This window comes from Eptatretus burgeri, chromosome 10 (assembly GCF_056783735.1).
Source record: "Eptatretus burgeri isolate ZD-2024b chromosome 10, Ebu_testis_v1, whole genome shotgun sequence".
In the NCBI taxonomy this organism is placed as follows: domain Eukaryota; kingdom Metazoa; phylum Chordata; class Myxini; order Myxiniformes; family Myxinidae; genus Eptatretus; species Eptatretus burgeri.
Window position 1 is genome coordinate 39,948,437 of NC_140970.1, and position 19,037 is coordinate 39,967,473.

At 42.6% G+C, this 19,037-nt stretch overlaps 1 protein-coding gene across 2 annotated transcripts in view; it reads left to right on the plus strand.

Annotated features, from left to right (window-relative positions):
* LOC147018377 (protein TASOR-like) overlaps positions 1 to 19,037 on the plus strand; it is a 128,736-nt gene that overhangs the window by 59,174 nt on the left and 50,525 nt on the right. For both annotated transcript variants that reach the window (XM_085897964.1, XM_085897963.1), the window contains 4 exons: positions 162 to 273; positions 7,124 to 7,227; positions 7,616 to 7,725; positions 18,613 to 18,676. In XM_085897964.1, the coding sequence (XP_085754090.1) occupies positions 162 to 273; positions 7,124 to 7,227; positions 7,616 to 7,725; positions 18,613 to 18,676 (390 nt within the window). The remainder of the gene's footprint in view (positions 1 to 161; positions 274 to 7,123; positions 7,228 to 7,615; positions 7,726 to 18,612; positions 18,677 to 19,037) is intronic.

Sequence of the window (19,037 nt, forward strand, 5' to 3'; positions counted from 1 at the left end):
CATTTTCAACTTCTAACTTGCTTGTCAATATTGTATGTGAAGAATGACATGCCACAACATAATTTCGACTCAGACTGCCTAAATGCGTGACACTAATATATTTTCAAGTTGTTTGAATTATCCATTGATTGCAATAATTGCTCCTGTGATCTTCTTTTCAGGGGTCTCCTGCAAACAGTATGATGTGTGGGAGGGTCAGTTGACTCATCAGAACATGAGCCTTGGTGGCTTTGTTCTGAGGTCCTCAGTTGCAGCTACTCTGCCAGTCCAACTGTAAGATCTATTTATTGTTCAGTCCTTTATGATGTTGTTGTTATTTCGCTTGCTGCTGTACAAAATAAATCCTAACTTTTAATTGAATGTAAAATACCACTTATGAGGATGCTAAAGTTACAAATCTCACTTAGCTATACTACGAGCAAATACACCACCTGTCGCTTTGCTGATGGGAAAACTAAGAGGATGGTGAGAAAATGGGGAGGGAGGGAGAGAGTAAAAAAGAAAGGGGTGGAGGTGGAAAGAGAGTGGGGGTGGGGGAAGGGAAGGTAGCATGAGGTAAAGGGAAGGCAGTGTACCTGGGTGTTACTGGGGTGGAAGCAATTTCAATTGTCGATTGCGAAAGCGAACTTGTTGCTGTTACAGACTTTGATTGCTTTGAATCTGTATTCTCAACCGTCACTAATAGGTACTCTCTCTGGTGTTTGGTTTTCAAATGTCTTTGAATATGGGATGTATTACATTGATGAGTAATGTCTATTGAACAAAGTGACCATGCACTGTTCAGACTGTCTTCTTTAACCTTCCCAAAATAGTTCCAAACTGCACTTCTGGACCTTTTGAACGACATGTTTTCAAAACTTTATCAGCTGATGTATTGCTTTCCCCTCCGTCCTTACTCAGCACACTCTACCAGCCAACTTTAAATGCCTTGATATTCATTTAAAAGGAACACGCCTTTGGGCGTGTTTAGTTTGTAAATGACTTGCTTTTGCTGCAAAATTGTAAATGGGACGCCCAAGGGGCATGTTCCTTTTCAAGTAATATGTCACCAGACCCATGTATAACCAGAACATGCCCAACAGGGATGAAAAATTTTCCCCTGAAAAAACAAAACAAAAACGATTCCCTCCATGAAGTAGGAATGACTCGGAATTGACATCGATTCTGGTTCACCACTCAATTCCTTTCAATTCAATGATTGGATATCGATTCCAGTTTTCTATCAGTCGGAACTGCTCTTAAGTTCAATTCCACAGTTTAAATTTTGAAATGTGGTTCAGGTTCAGAGATTCTAGAGGTTATCGCATTTCTGCTATAATGCTTATAAACGTCCAGAGTTTTATGGGGATGGAGGAGGTAGGGGGGTTGGGAGGAAGGGGGGGGGGGTTGTTTTGGTGGAGGTAAGCTTTCGGTGAGAGGAAGGGAAGGCAGATGTGCGGTGGAGCGTTAATTACGATTCATACTGTCTCATCGAATAACAGCATAGAGAGAAAGAAAACAATGTCTGAAATACATCATCGACCGGTCATACTATAAACACTGCCCAGACACGTGCTGAGCATCAAACAATGTGTGAATATAACTCTGGACATTTATAAGCATTTCCGCTGAAATGTGATAAGCTCTAGAATCTCTTCACCTGAGCCGAATTTCAAAATTTAAACTGTGGAATTGACCTCAGCAGCAGTCTTTGTGTCTTTTCTAACCCTTTTTCTTTCCGGGGAGTGTTTTAGGCCAAAAGTAATTTGAAAGTTTTGGAAAAAAAAAAAAAGTTTGATATTTTGTATTTGTTTTTTGTCCTTAATCGCTTTATAGTGCCTCAGCCTTTGTAGTTATGTGAAAGATCATATTAAATAATCCCTGACCCCATTCCTTAGTGGGCGTAGGGAAGTGTTTTAGGCCCCCACAAAAATATGCTGGGTACTCCTGCTAGTTAGGCTCGTTATATTTTTACTGCTCTCCTATGATTTATTTCGACTATCAGAAACCCTGTCACAGACGGATCCCGTTCCATGAGCCCAATATGACAACCAGTGGCTGCTCTTGGAAGAGCCGGATCCCAGTCGATGTACTCCATGGCCTGACCTAATGAGGCCTACAAAACGTCCTTGCACACGACATTTTTGGTGTACACTACTCCTTGTGAAGAAGTCCCCTGATTTTTGCACTTGTCTCCTTTGACGTACAAACACCGTGTCAAAACTTCTCAGGTCACAGTACCGAGAAAAACGTGACACGACCGCGAGGTGGAGCACAAAATTGGTCCTTCGGCGACAGACTTAATGACATCAGCGAATGACCGATGATGTCATGACGTCCTTACGCCTCTCAGCGGTGACGTCACACGTCGCCATGTAAACGAATGTAAAATGAAAAGTGCTTATTCTGCTTCAGAGTTGAAGTTTGACTCTTGGCACGATGTGCAATGCACTCTTATAGGTACGAAGTTTCTTTCAGTCCAGGTCATAGTACCGAGAAAAACGTGATGCGACTGCTAAGAGGAGCACAAAATTGGTCCTTCAGTATTAATATATAGATTGGATAAGCTGATCAATTTGCTCTACGCTATCAATTATAGAGAACGAATAGATGCACGAGAAATGAAAATCTGTATGTTACCGTGATAGTTGGAAAAACGAGATTTCCAGCTAAAACTGGTTCTTTCCATTTTTCTTTCAATCATGCATTTTAAAGCTGCAAAAAAATAATCGTCGCATTTTTTTTTTTTAAACCTAATTTTAAAAAATATTTTAAAAGTGCCTTATTATTTTGAGTTTCATTTTTCCTTTTTAGTCAACGAGTAACCAAGTAATGCAACTTGCTGTTTGGCCAACTGAAAATATGGTTTGACCCCAAAAAAATTGCTGCAAAAGGTTTCTCGACGGTTTATTGTAGCATTAGGTGTGCTTAATAACCAGTGTTGGGCACCGATAACCAAAAACTTAACTTCGATAACGATAATCCGATAACCCCAATTTTTATGTCCGATAACGATAATCCGGTAATTACAATACAAAGTTATCGGAAGTTAACGATAATCCGATAACGATAACTACTTTTTAACAAAGATTCAAAAAAAACAAGGAAAAAACTTCAAAACCCATAGAAAAGGCTTATTTATGCTAAACCCAAGAATAAAATAAGCATTATGCGTCTTTTTAGCCACGTCTCACGTAGTGAACACTGGCTCTAAGAGAGCTCCACGTTGTTGTTGTTGTTGTTCTTCTTCTGGTGAAGACAAAACCTTTCCCCGTCGCGTTGCGAACGCTGGCTCTAAGAGAGCTCCGCGTTCTTCTTGTTGTTGTTGACTTGTGGAATGACGCGGCTCTTGGACACATTTGTCCTTGTTAGAGTCTATGACACTATGTGCTGGTTGCCCTTGAGGAAGACCAACTTCTCAAAGTTAGGCTCAAACTTCTCTCACGACCCTCAGTGCTCTCTTAACCTCGTCCTCCATGGTGGCCTTGACAGAGACCATTATGTTTCTGTTGAACCTGTGCTAAAAAAATTTATCGGACTAAAAAAATCGAGTTATCGGAAGTTAACTGGTCTGATAACGATAAATGGAAGTTAACTTCCGATAATAGTCCGATAAAAAAGTTAACTTCGATAATTATCTGTTATCGGATTATCGCTTTTGTGCCCAACACTGTTAATAACATGTCAAAAGTCTACCACAGTCTGACCACTGGAAAGGTCTAATTTTCAAGATTGCGTCCAAGATGGCCAACAAATTAATTAAAATACCCTAACTCCTTCATTATTCATCCTAAAGTAATTTTGGTGTCTAACCCCATGTTTTGAGGATCGAGAAATCCAATTAGCATATTTAAATTATAGTGAAATGATTACAAGTACAAAGTGATTAGAAATCCCATAATAGTTATTTCTGAAAAATACCTTTCATTCGCACCAGATTTACAAATAGTCATTGTCACACTCTTCCTCCCATAAAGGTTGATTATGTGGATTCTCACAATTTTCGACTTGACATGGTCCACAAGCGGGCGTGCATGGTCTGCTGTATCCTCTGCAACTACACCGTGGTGTTCGGCAAGCAGTTGTGCAATTACAGTGGACCATCTGCAGGAGGCTTTCTGGGGCAGCAGTTTTCTTGGTCATAACTGGCACAAACCGATTTTCCAGTCATCATATGCTGGACGGCATTTCCACCATAGACAACTTCCATAATGTTCCTGAGTCCTGTGCCTTCCATCAGTGTGTCTATTGCACCAAGTATGTTCATGAATGTGTGCAAACATCCAAGCATCAAACAATGCTTTTCAAGTGGCTACTCTGTGGTGCATCCATGATGATCTCTGCATCTTTCCAAGACAGGGGCTGATCGAACGTAATAATGGGCGGAGCATGGTGTTTGATAGCGAGATCGCAAATGAAATTGAGCATGGACAGAATGCATGTCTTGTCCCCAGAGTACAAGTCATTCATAGGCAAGAACACAATTGATGATTGGCCTGGGTGTTCTAATCCTTGATGAATGATATGCATCATTCCCTGCCACCCAGGGGTTTCCTGTTTGAAGTTTAGTGAGAGCTCCCACAGTACATCAATTGTTCTATCACAGTTGACCAATGCCGGGAGTTGTTCGAACACGATGGTTTGGCGCACATGTTTAGCGAAACTATGTTTGATGTTTGTAATTTTACTTTGCACTGAAAAATAAATCAAGGTTGGTAACATTTCTCCTTGGAATGACACGATCCTTCTTTCGCCCTAGGATGAGTGTTGCTATGATCCCCATTCTGTGGAAGGTCCCCCTGCCATCGATAGTAAGGATATTGTGGTCAACATTGTCCCCGGCGAAAAGAAGTGCCGTGTCCAGCAAATCGATGTCATTTGCTAACATATCTGGAGTAACTGAATCCGCTGCGTTCTTTTCAAAACGCATGACTTCTTTAAAAGAAGAACTAAATCCCATTTCATGAAGGGTATCCACGAGGAATTGTGACCGATACAAATGATGTGCCTGCACTGGAAGGCCAATTTGTAAGGGAGCTAAAACGGCACGTGGTCAAACTGCCTGGCCAATTGAGTGTTCTATTTCTGCAACATTTCGTCTTGTCTCCTTACCCACGAAAAGACCATTCAACAATGTCCGCAGAGTGTCAGGAACAAACGAAAGGGCAGAATCAAGCTTGAGCGACTTTGCACTTGGATACTGATTTGTAAGGAACGGCACATTGGACTTGATATCACTTTTAATGAGTCGCGCCGCTGTTTCAATGTTTGCCTGTTTCTGTGATTCTTCGTCCTTTGCTTGGGTGTTGAAATAAGATCTCAGTATCTATGATGTCTTTTCCCTCATTGTTACTATGTCATGGAGGCCTTCCCCTTCAGCAAAATGAACATTGTCCCCATTCTGTTCTTTCAATTTTCCCTTGAGATACTGATTTCCAAATGGTACGGAATCTGTGTTTGTCAGAAATTCCTTCATTTTATCTCGTAAATGTGAAATTGTCAACTGTTCTTCATCATTATTCTCAAGGTAAGAGCAAACGTTCATGAATGCCTGCTCCTGATCTTCGTTTTTGGGCCGATCAGACTTTCTGCGCTTTGCCTCTGGGACATTTTGGAACTGTAGTGGTGTGCAAAGCCCTGATCGGAAATTACCACTGCATGAGTGATGGTAAATACAGTCTGCAGCATGTAGATCACAGCAATAATATTCAATCCTTCCTTTCACAGTGAAGGCTCATTCATCTGAACGACTGTCACAACACTCAAGAATGGTCTTCACGAACATATCGGTCTTTACTTTACTAAAGCCTGCACCTGCTGCTGTTACCGTAGTCCCACAGAAAAGGCAATCCGTTTGGCTGCTGAAAGGACCGGATGATACTCTGGCACTTCTCTTTGGTGGCTCACCTTTCTTTCCTTTTTGGCTTTCAAAGTCTTTTGGATTGATGTCGCACTTTCGACATTTTGAGTGTACTTTTTCACCAGCTGAAACAACTACGTCATCCCCTCTTTGCACACTCACACTGTTGATTCCATCAGCTCCCTTCTGACGAACTTCAACCACATCAGAAGCATCTCCGAAGTCTTCACGGCAGATGGGGCAAGTCTCTTGGTTTACAATGCTTGCACTCATGGTCAGGCCTGAAAAGATGCAAAACTGAAGGTCATTAATAAATAGTCAATAAATAAATAATGTTAATAAATAGTCACACAAAGCAAATTGTATCTTGGATTTCATAATTATGTAATCATGTCACTGCAATTTTAACAAGCCAAATGGATTCCTCGGCCCCAAAAACATGGGGTTAGACACCAAAATTACTTGTCGAGGATGAATAATGAAGGAGTTCGGGTATTTTAAGGATTTGGTGGCCATCTTGAAAATTAGACCCTTCCAGTGGTCAGAATGTGGTCGACTTTTGATATGTTATTAAGCACACCTGATACTGCAATCTCTCTCTACCGAGTGCAGTCTATGGCTGCTGGTTGCATCATTGGTTGGGACGCGGCTATGCCGCTGATGCAGTGTCCCCCTTACCAGTGCACTGGTACTCATTTTGCCGACCTCGGAAGGATGACAGGCTGAGTCAACCTCCTGGTGTATTAATTCAGTGGCCCAACGGGGCTTGAACTCAGGACCCTCGGATCCCAAGCCGCCACCCTAACCACAAAGTCAACACCAGGCTGATACTGGAATAAACCTTTGAGAAACCTTTTGTAGCAATTTTTTTAGGGTAAGGTGGCTTTTTTTCATATATGCAGCCACCTGGTCCAAATCGAAGAGTATAGGTGTGTTTCTGAATCTGTCTCGTGGAACTCGTGTCAAACATTATGAACTGTGTGTAATGAATCATGTGAAACATTCAACAATCCTGCCATTCCTTTGTTGGAAAAGTATTGCTGGTTCATAATTTACTGTAATTGTAATCACTAGATCTCATAGTACTCTTCAGCTATTGGTTAATAAATAAATTATTATCTTCACGATTGTCTCAGCCATCCTTGCATGGTCAAAAAGCTTTGATTGCTTTCTCAATTTTTAAGCAGTACGATAGAAAACAATACAAGTCATGGTTTTGTGATTTCACTGCCTTCATTGTTTTAGCTCATCATGGAATGTCCTTCTTCCTGTTTGGCTTCTCAGACCCAAGAAAGTTGTCATGGATGGATTGGTGAAGGAGAGCATCGTGAAAGATATGCTTCCTCCAGCTATTTTTCGGAGATATAACTTTGCACATAAAAAGGAATGTGAGTATGTTCGTTGATTTCAGAGATGGTTCTTTCTTGTTTTGTTTTTTAATCCACCACAAGCCCAAACACATACGCCTGATATTCAAAATATATAGTGGGATCTAACTGAAACACCATGGTTTGTAAATGGATCAAACCCCTTGAGAATCTGAATAAATAGGAACAACTTAAGGTGTGCTACCCCTGAAGCTATCATGCTAGTCGCTGCCATGTGATTTCAGAAATTGGTGAGCCTTCCTATCATATCATAGAAAGTAAAATCCAAAAACTTTTTTTGTGGTTGGATGAGCATGCACACAAATGCATGTGATATGACTGCCTATTTGCGTGGGGAAAAAAAAGTAGGTTTAAATGTGGGTTTTTATTTTTGTGCGTGATTGTATAGTGCACTTGCTCAATTGGCACTCCAGTCTTTACCAACTCGCCAGCTTGGAGGAGCCGGTGTCCATTGGAAAAATTGAGATTTTGTGCATGAAGCTGAAGAAAGAGCAGTCAGTGAGTTTTTTATTTTTTATTTTTATTTTGCACAAAACATCTTCACTTGCCATTGCCAATTTATTCATCACATTTGCTCAAGTATTTCTGGGTGATTACTGAGGAAGAATCATTATTTCTGAGTGTCATCCTTAAAGTTGTCATTTCTCGATCTCGTCCCTTTCTTCATTACTAAATAAGTAATAGCTAACGCTGTTTCTTGATCACATACTGTCAACCAATTAACCACGTTCCTAATGTTATATCAGAAGTGTTGTTCAGAAACTATTCATGTCGCAAACATCGACTAAACTTCTTCACGATGTGGAATAAGTGTATGTCGTATGTATTTGTGAATAGAGTGAATGAGATGAAATCTCCCACTTTCAGGTTGTGGACATACCTTGCACAAAAGCTGCATTATTGCAAAGTTGACTGGCATTTACAGTACCTTCAGATAGTATTCACACCCCTTGTCTTTTTCATATCTTGTTGTTACAGCCTGAATTTAAAATGGATTAAATTGAGATTTTAGTTTTGTCACTGATCTATACATTATACCCCATAATGTCAAAGTGGAATTTCTTTTGAGAAATATTTACAAATTCATTAAAAATTAAAAGCTGAAATGCTTTGCGTCGATAAGTATTCAACCCCTTTGCTATGACACGCTAAATTGAGCTTGGGTGCATCCAATTTCCTTTGATCATCCTTGAGATATCTCAACAACTTGATTGGAGTCCAACTGTGGCCAATTCAATTGCTTGGATATGATTTAGAAAGAAACACACCTTTCTTTATAAGGTCCCACAGTTGACAGTGCATGTCAGAGCAGAAATTCTCCCATGAAGTCCAAGGAACTGTCCATAGAACTCCGAAGTAGAATTGTGAGGAGGTTATAGATCCAGGGAAGGGTATCAAACAATTTCTCGAGTGTTGAAAATCCCCAAGAGCACAGTGAGCTCCATCATTAGGAAATGGAAAGAATATGGAACTACCCAGATTCATCCTTGAGCTTGCCGTCCAACCAAACTGAGCAACAGGGCAAGAAGGACCTTGGTCAGGGAGGAGACCAAGAACTCGATGACCACTCTGACAGAACTCCAGAGTTCCTTGGCTGAGATGGGAGAACCTACCAGAAGGACAACAATCTCTGCAGCACTTCACATATCTAGGCTTTATGGGAGAGTGGCCAGACAGAAACCACTTTTGAGGAAAAGGCACATGACAGCATGCCTGGAGTTTGCAAAATGGCACGTGAAAGATTGAGGGCATGAGGAAAAAGATTCTGTGGTCTGATGAGACAAAACTAACTGTTTGGCCTGAATTCAAAACGCGACATCTGGCAGAAACCGAGCACAGCTCATCACCCATCTAACACCAACCCAACCGTGAAGCATGGTGGTGGCAGCATCATGCTATGGGGATGCTTTTCAAAGGTAGAGACTGAGACTTGTAATGATAGAGGGAACAATGAATGGAACGAAATATAGGCAAATCCTTGAGGAGAACCTGCTTCAGAGTGCAAAAGACCTACTAAGGTGAAGATTTACGTTCCAACAGGACAATGACACAAAGCTTCCAGCCGGAGCGACACTGGAATGGTTTCAGAACAATAACGTGAAAGTCATTGAGTGGCCCAGCCAAAGCCCAGACTTGAATCCCATTGAGAATCTGTGGAAAGACTTGAAGATTGCTGTCCATTGACGCTCCCCATCCAACTTGGCGGAGCTTGAGAAAATCTGCAAGGAGGAATGGGAGAAAATCCCCAAATACAGATGTACAAAGCTGATACAGACATACCCATGTGATCACTGACAAAAGCGCTTCTACAAATTATTGACTTTGGGAGTTGAATATTTGTGTAAATCAGATATTTTAGCTTTGCATTTTCAATAAATCTGTAAAAATTTCTACAAAACATGTATTCACTTTGGCATTATGTGTTATTTTGTGTAGTTCGGTGACAAAAAATTTAAATTTAATCCATTTTAAAATCAGGCTCCAACACAACAAAATGTGACAAAAGTCGATGGGTTTCTGAAGGCACTGTAGAAAATGTGATCTGTTCTTGCAATAAGCAGCTTCATGTGTTCACACATTGCCATGTGGTCGTAGTCTCTATTTCCTCTTGTACTTTTTGGAAGTTGGCCTATCCAACAGTTCTAACATCGTCCAAAATTTTTAAACATGGTTGAGCACTTTGATCAATACTTCCTTGTCTGTCTGACATTTTTCCTGAAAAGTCAGACACTGCAATATATTTTTTTTTCAGCGATGAAGCTGCTTCAATATTTGGCTATTGCCGTCCACCCGTCAAAAATGAAGAAGAAGAACCTCTATACCCCCCAACATGTTAAGTGTTTAATTCTGAAGTGTAATTCGAAAGGGTAATTCTGAAGGGTTCGAAAGGATTTCGTTTGTATTTCATATTAACAATGAACTTCTTTTCCTGCTTTTAATTTGAACACTATATTTTCTCTGTAGCCATGATATGTTCAACAACATCCTCTGCTTTCCATCAACAAAATCTTGAAGATATTGATGTAGAGCAACATTCTTCAGCTCCTGTTCTTACCTTAGAATATACAGTTCCAACTTTGTCTTAACTTGTTTTTTTTCCAAATTTTCTGTTATGATGTTCACTATTTTGGCTTATTAGTGTTGAAAAACTTTAAGCAATATTTTCTCAAGAGTTCATCAGGAAGTCTGTAGGACTTCCTATGTAGGGATGGCATGGGCACTCTAAGTTTAATACAACACCTCCTCCTCCTCCTCCTTTCTTCTACCTCTTCTTTTTTTAATGTCCATTATTAAACCACCTTTTCTTGTGGGGTCAGCTGGGGGAAGCTTGGCCTGAGTCTTCGTGAACTGGCTGGCCAGGCCTGATGTTCGATTAGTTGGTGCAAGAATTTGGAATTTGGCCATGGTGCTGGCGATAACTCGCCGACTCTTTTCAAAAGTCTCTATTTTCACTGTCTAAATTTTTTTTTTTTCACTGTCTAAAGCACACCATGGGATCTTTAACGTCCACCAACGAATGTTGGCAGATGGGGCGCTCGTTTAATGTCCATCCGAGGGATGGCACACCGATTGACCAGTCACCTTGCCTGTGAAACACCAGGGCTGACAGTTTATAGCTGGGATGGGAATCAAACCCAGACTAGACAGCTTAGAGGCGAGTGTACGTAGCTCGAGACCATCCTGCTAGCCCCAGGTTTAATGCAACACAAGTCCTCAAAAAAATACATCTACCAAGATACAAACCGATAAACCTATGAAGCTCTTAAGGCCAGCAGTATAGGTCAGATTTTTTGGTACTTAATCGATCGGCTTGACACAAAGCTACAAGAGGTCTCATATGAAAGATGGGGATCTCAGTAACTCATTTTTCTGTGGCCTCATTTTTTGGTGTGCGGCCCATGAAATATTCACACCTGAAGGATACCCCCATTAGAAAATTTTGACCATTTCTGAAAATCAGTGAATTCGCTATAACTACAAAGCAATGCGCCCTATTTTTACATGATTGGTATTGAAATGTGCAGAAGGAACAGGGGAATACTACTTGTTACTTAATGGAATACTTCTAGATAAATATATTGTTGCGGATTCGCGCCCGCCGGCGTGCTGATGGCCACGTAACTCGAATCGCGGCACGTCGCCCACCGGACGGACAATCCAGTCGTGACCCTCTCGGACTAACGCCGGGAACCAGTCACGGGTGGACCTTTCGGTCTCACCGCGATCGAGCCAATCAGCCCCCGCGTGGGATAGGGTTGCTCGCCAAATTCGACCTACCTAAGTACCCACGCGGAGGGTAGACCGGGCGATCGCACCTCGCCGCAGGTCGACTTCGGACACGGGCCACTTAAGCGACCCGTTCCGTACTATCAGAATAACCGAGCGGTGTTATCGTCGACCTCGACGGTTCGATTAATTATCGGGCGTATTCAGCCCACTACCAACCCTTTACGTGAAGCAGGATGGGGATTCAAGAGAGGAAAAGACGAAGCGAAGCGGGAGAACAGTTCAATAATAAAGCACATTTATTCGCGGCACACGGGAAGCACACATATTCAATTCCACCAAAAGCACACAGAAAAGACAATGCAATTTACACAAAAAGCAAATATAAAAGCGAAAACACAATGCAGAGCTAATACCGACTACCGAGCACACGGCAACACTTATCCAATTCTACTTCACAGACGGCGCCGACAACACATACCCAAAACCAAGGAAAGAATACCCTCAAGGATGAGGCGGGCCTGAGGCCGAGACCGGGTCGCGCCTACCCGTCTGGTGATGAGACGCGGAGCGGCGATGGCGCCTCAACTCCGCGGGCCTCGCGGACAGTGTCTGGCAGGGGGTGGGAAAGGGGCCCCCTTGGTCGCACTATCTCAGCGCGGGGGGAAACAGGAGGGGGTTGCTGATGCTCGGGGTATAGAGGATCTTTATTATGTGCGACGAGCGTCTCCACCTCGGCCAGGTCGCGCTGTCGGCCTCCCTCGGGTGCAGCTTCCTGCACGACGCGAGCACCCCCTCGTCTGGTGTCGCCGCCTTTCCACAGCTCCGTCCCTCCGTTCCGCACACGACGAGCAGCTCCACCGCCTGCGAAGTCTTGACTCTCTGTTTCCGACTCTCCTACTCTCCTACTCTTCGCCTCTGGACTCTCGACTCTCTTCCTCTCCGCCTCTGGGCTCTCGACTCTCTTCCTCTCCGCCTCTGGACTCTCTTCCTCTCCCCGTTGGACTGACGAACACGGTCCTTTTATCCGCCCCGTAACTTCGCCCTCTCATCTTTGACCCCCTCCCTTCGACCTTTCACCTCGCTCCCCATTGGCCCGAGAAAAAGTGGGCGTGAAGGCTTTTTGATCCACAAATTTGCATATATCGATCGCCCTGGGGGCGGGGCCAATTCGCCCCTCGCTCACCGGTTGGACGGCAAAAAGTGGGCGTGTGTCGTTTTTGATCCGTTTTTGAAGCACAAAATCCGTGATTTTGTACACTCTGTTCGACGCGCGCCCTGCACGAGTCCAACACCGGTACCCACAGCGGGGCAAGAACGGTGGCGATGCTACGGTTGCGAGGTGTGACGGGAAGGTCGTGGCGGTTGTGGTGAAGCGGCGTTTGTGGTTGGTGGTTGATGTTGTGGTTGTGGTGGTAATCATGGCGGTTGGTCCAAAATAAAGATAGCAAAAGAAAAACGGCTATACTGAAGAGTCGCAGCACGCATAAATGACATGTATTCCCACTAGACAACGGGTTTGGGCCTAACTACACATGTACTTACCGAGATACCTCACCTAAGGGACCTGAATGGTGGTTTGCGAATTTGGTAACCACAACAATATGTACATTTGAGTGCTTTTAATAGAAAAAAGACGTAATTTCCGGACCACTAACTTCGAAAATCATCAACTACAGAAACAAACATCTGCCAATTGTCATATTTTTTTCTTTATTACCTTCGCATTCTGCGAAAGGTTATGTTTTGGTCGGCGTGTATTTATTTATTACCTTCGCATTCTGCGAAAGGTTATGTTTTGGTCGGCGTGTATTTACTTATTTACTTACTTATTTATTTATTTATTTATTTATTTATTTATTTATTTATTTATTTATTTATTTATTTATTTATTTATTTGTAATCTTGTGATTCGTATAACTCAAAAAGTATTAAACCGAATTGCATGAAATTTGGTGGGATGATTGGTTATTAGCCAGGAAGCATTCAATTAGATTTTGGGATCGTTCGGGTCAAAGGTCAAGGTCACGAAAAGGTCAAAATCGTCTTTTTACGATAACACGGTCAATTTTTATTCAATTTGCATGCAACTAACGCCAAAATGTTCAGAATTCAACGCCTCATCTTGTGATATGCAATATGACACAATGATGCCCATACTCTTGTTACCGGTTAGGGGTCAAAGGTCAGGGGGGTCACGACCTTGAAAAATATGCGGTTTTTGTCATAACGCGGTCAATTCTTGTCCGCTTTACATGAACCCAGCACCAAAATGTTCAGAATTTAATGCCCAATCTTGTGACACAATGACGTCATAACACATGTCACCGGTTGGGGTAAAATGTCGGGGGGGGGGTCACACCCTTGAAAAATATGCAGTTTTCGGCATAACTCGGTCAATTCTTATTCGATTTGCATGAAACTAGCATCAAACGAGATTACCTTCTCTTGTTGATACATTGTATTCACCGAGCTTGCGAGTGAAGACTCGTCAAAACGACGTGAGTTGATTGTTGTTTAGTCCGTAGCCCCCGAAAGTCGGGGGGGTCATGACATTATAGATATGTGGTTTGTGTCATAAGACCATTCATATGAAACCAGTTCCCCACACTCATACCAAGAACAAAAAAAGTAGTGGCGGCGAAGGTATGCGCTCTATGAGTGCCCGTTCTCGTTGAATATTTATTTCACATTTATTGAACATAATGACTGGGAAGATGGATTTCGTGTTTTTACGTTCATCAACAAAATTATTGAAACGTCAAAATTCTTCTATTTGCTGTCCTCGATCCTGAAGATCGGCCTTGCAGCGCTCGCAATCCTCCTGCATTACTTTCAGCTTCTCAGCAATGACTGGGTCACACCGCTGCAAGATGAATTCAGGGGCCTTCATGTGGATTTCAACTAATAGAGGATCGGGGGTCGAGGCAAGACATTTGCAATGAGACCATTGTGTTACACTCCCTGAACTTCCCCCCTCTGTTCACTTACTCCACCCAAACATACCATTCCCCTTCCATACCCTCTCCCCTCCCCCTCCATTAGTGACCCCCTCCCCTTACATAACCCTCTCTTCACTTATATCCATACATACCATTCCCGTTACATAGTATACCCCCTCTTATTCCTCCCCAAAATTACCCCTTCCCGAACATATCCCCCCAACTAACCCCTCCCCATACACCCATACATCTGAACCTTCTTCACCCCGATCCCTTGCCCTTAATTCTTTCCTCCTTCCCCGCTTTCCTCTTCCTTGAGACTTGCATGAGACCTTTAAAAAACATCAATATTCAATTACAGACCATGAAAGCCCAAAGTGGTTGATAATGATTGATAATGGTGCTTTTAACTTCCCCTCCCACCCCCCCCCCCGAGCGTGGGTTATCTCGTTTATTTATTTATTTGTAATCTTGTGATTCGTATAACTTAAAAAGTATTAAACCGAATTGCATGAAATTTGGTGGGACGATTGGTTATTAGCCAGGAAGCATTCGATTAGATTTTGGGATCGTTCCGGTTAAAGGTCAAGGTCAAGGTCATGAAAAGGTCAAAATCGTCTTTTTACGATAACACGGTCAATTTTTATTCAATTTGCATGCAACTAACGCCAAAATGTTCAGAATTCAACGCCTCATCTTGTGATATGCAATATGACACAATGACGCCCATACTCTTGTTACCGGTTAGGGGTCAAAGGTCAGGGGGGTCACGACCTTGAAAAATATGTGGTTTTTGTCATAACGCGGTCAATTCTTGTCCACTTTACATGAACCCAGCACCAAAATGTTCAGAATTTAATGCCCAATCTTGTGACACAATGACGTCATAACACATGTGACCGGTTGGGGTAAAATGTCGGGGGGGGGGGGTCACGCCCTTGAAAAATATGCGGTTTTCGGCATAACTCAGGCAATTCTTATTCGATTTGCATCAAACCAGCATCAAACCAGTTCCCCACACTCATACCAAGAACAAAAAAGTAGTGGCGGCGAAGGTATGTGCTCTATGAGTCCCCGTTCTTGTTTTATATGTGTTCAGTTTACCATGTCAATATAATGAGAATATTTTGAAACAAATTTCTCCACGCAAATTATACGATATAGTGACTGAAGTTTGCACAAGTGATGTGATAACGAAATGTTACACCAATGCACATTGTTCTACGAGAAATGAACTAAAACATATTTTGAGCAAGTGTCCTCGATATGTTCAACCATCACTGTCCGTGTCATTTTGGTCACCATGTGACAGTTCGTTGCCACACTGCCTGTCACTGGTGGCACACATGCACTCGTTAGTGCAAGGCAAACTGTCTTGTGAGCAGCTGCAGCTGTTGGTACATGGTTCACTACCACGGCATGAACACACAAGACCATCTAACATCTCCTCTGATGTGGGTCCATCAAACAATGTGGGATGCAGCACACCTTCTCCTCTGTACTGTCCACGACCCTCTGGTGTGGGAATTTCTGGATTTGCCAGGTGGGCATTCATCCATACCTGGGTTTGGTGAATGGATCTCTTCACATGTTCGAGAAAAGCTGGTTCAGATGGAGGCAACTTATGCACTGGGACATCTTTGGTCGCTGCGAGTTTCTCCCGAAGATCATTCAAATTTGTGTGTGCATCCATATATTTCCCTTGAAAATCATGCATGGCACTGACTAAATGTCTTGAAGCAGCCACTGCCTCCTGGAGATCGTCAGTGGCGAGGACTTCGAGGTGTGGACCATTATTGTGAAGATGCAGTGTCTTCATAGCTTTCCATGCTTTCTTTTTACCACAGCCGAAGAATGCTGATACAGAGTCACATCCTGTCAGGGCATGAAACGCAGGAAGCCGGGTACACATTTATGGAAGCAAGCTGTAACATAACATATCGGATGGACCGGGATACGCTTGAATCCTGCTGATGTTCTTTTCTCTCTCCATATTTCGGCAGTGTCCAGCAACTGTGGAAAGTGGTGGACTGCTAAGACAAGCACATCAGTGTCTGCTGATTTGATTGTAATAGACCCACGCACATTGTTACATCTGAACTCTTCATCGGCATGCTTCACGTGAAGAAATATCTGAAAATCTGCCTCTTCCTGCATTGATGCGAGTTGACTGTCATGATACATTCCTGCAGATGAAAGGCATGCTGTAAGCGAACCATCAGAGAAGCCACCAGCCAAATAGATCCGCTTTTCTTGGTGATCTGAAAGTTCTTTTGCTGCTGGTGCATGTTGCGTGACGTGATTACAGATCAAGTGTGTCAAGGTGGATTTGTTTGATGATAGAGCCATCAATTTCATCCATTGTGGTACTCGGCGTCCATCAATGACTTGGTAGCGTGTCGGAAGAGGGCTCTTTGTCTTGTAGTTTATGGGAAATTATGTGAAAATGGTCCAAATATTCAGATGGGTGTATCCTTCAAATATGAATATTGCATGGACCACACACCAAAATATGAGGACAACAGGGCTAAATGTGTTACTGAGATCACCATCTTTCATGAGACCTGTTGTGGCTTTGTGTCAAGCCGGTTGATTGAACTCCTAAAATATAGCCCTTTATCGAGGTTTACCGCTGGCCTGCTTTGACAGCATCACTGAGCTACAAAATTGATAAACCCAAAACAGACTGTGATTCTCCTCCTCCTCCTCCTCCTCCTCCTCCTCCTCCTCCTCCTCCTCCTCCTCCTCCTCCTCCTCCTCCTCCTCCTCCTCCTCCTCCTCCCCCCCTCCTCCTACTCCTCCTACTCCTCCTCCTCCCTAACTCAAAATTGGTTTAAGCTCAGTCCTTGAAATAAACACACATCTACTGCATTTTACAGTGGGAAAGTCCATGACTACTTAACTTTTTCATAACTTGAAAGGATTCCACAAAGTAGGTATAAACCTACACGTAGGGCAATGAAGGGCCAAGAGGGGTGGCAAGACAATGCCTGTCAATCAGCCTGGTGGGGGGGGGGTGGACCACGGCTACACAATTGGCCGAGAGCCAATCATCCCGATATGGGTGTGGTCAATGGTGGAATATTATGGACAGTCCTACACCAGAAAACTATTTTCAAGTCTATCGACTTCAGTCTGAACACTGTTCAGTCTTCACATCATTTGTGTTCCTCTCTTCATTTTGAATTGGCAGTTTTGATGACAAGATATTTCATCGTGCAATCAAATTAAAATTCTCGAACATGTAAGTACATTTTTTAGCTCACCTGGACTTTAGTCAGGTGAGCTTATGTGATCAAGCAGTGTCCGTTGATAAGTAAGTCAGTTAGTCAGTCAGTCCGTAAACACTTCAGTCATTATCACTTGAACCAAACACATGCTTTTGATGAATCTTGGACACAAGCTTCATATCTGATACCTAACGAAGGTGTATTGACCACATCAAAAACTATGCTCATTAAGGGGGTCCACGGTGGTTTTTTGATGACCCCCCCCCCCAAAAAAAACGGGTATATATTCTGTTCTCTGAAAGTACATACAGGATTTCAATGAAACTTGACCACAACATTCATCACCTGTAATGTACCAAAGTGTAATGACTGCATCAAAATCTGTGCTCATTAAGAGGGTCGATGGGGGGGTGGTTGGACCCCCCCCCCCCAAATAAGTATGTGCTCTCTTCTCTGAAACTACACATACAATCTCAATGAAACTTTACCACAACCTTCATCACCCATGATGTACTAAAGTTTGTTCACGACATTAAAAAAATAAGTTGGGGTCTAAGGTTGTGTAAGGAAAGTTGCTCCCCCCCCCCCACCCCCAAAATAGGTATTTGCTTTCTTCTAAAAAAACTATATACACGGTATTGATGAAACTTGGCCACAACTTTCATCACCTGAGATGTACCAAGTATGTTCACGCCATTAAAAAAATTCAGGGTCTAAGGGGGTCTGCCGGGGGGGGGTGGGGGAGGGTGAGTGACTGATGTTTCTGATCCACGTGAGCTCCAGGACGCACGTTTCTCTACGCTGAGTTGATTATTTCAGTTTCCCACTGTCTTATTCTGGTTGCTTTTGAAGTTTGGTAGCTTTGCCTTTGTTTCAATAACATGTTTCCAAAGTAGAATCCCCATCATAAGGCTGGCATAAATCTCTGCAAACATTAACTATCCCTGGATGATTAATTGCACATTGTTATCTCTGCCCCGTAATAGATGCTGTTTAAGTCTCTTGAAGATGGAGGCTTCATGGTCATCTTTACAAGTGCTGTGATTGAGAGTAAGTTCCCACTGTGATCAAGAGTAAGCCATGGACTGCATGTTTCAAAGTACATGTCACGTGGATTTGTGTTGCCGAAATGAGTGTTACTTTTTACATTACAGGTGATATATGACTCCCCATACACGAAAGCGATTTTGTGTTGGAGAAATGATTCTTGTTGCCACAAACAGATTGATTCTTCACCAAAGTCTCATCATTGATTTTGCTTCCTTTCTTTTCTTATTTTTCCCCCTTTTCTCTTTTTTTATTTTCTTTCCTTCTTTCTTTTTTCATGTTTCTTCTTCTTTCCTCTTCATTTTTTTTTCTTTCTTTTTTTTTCTTTTCTTCTTTCTACAAGTCTTTATGAATTTTCTATAAG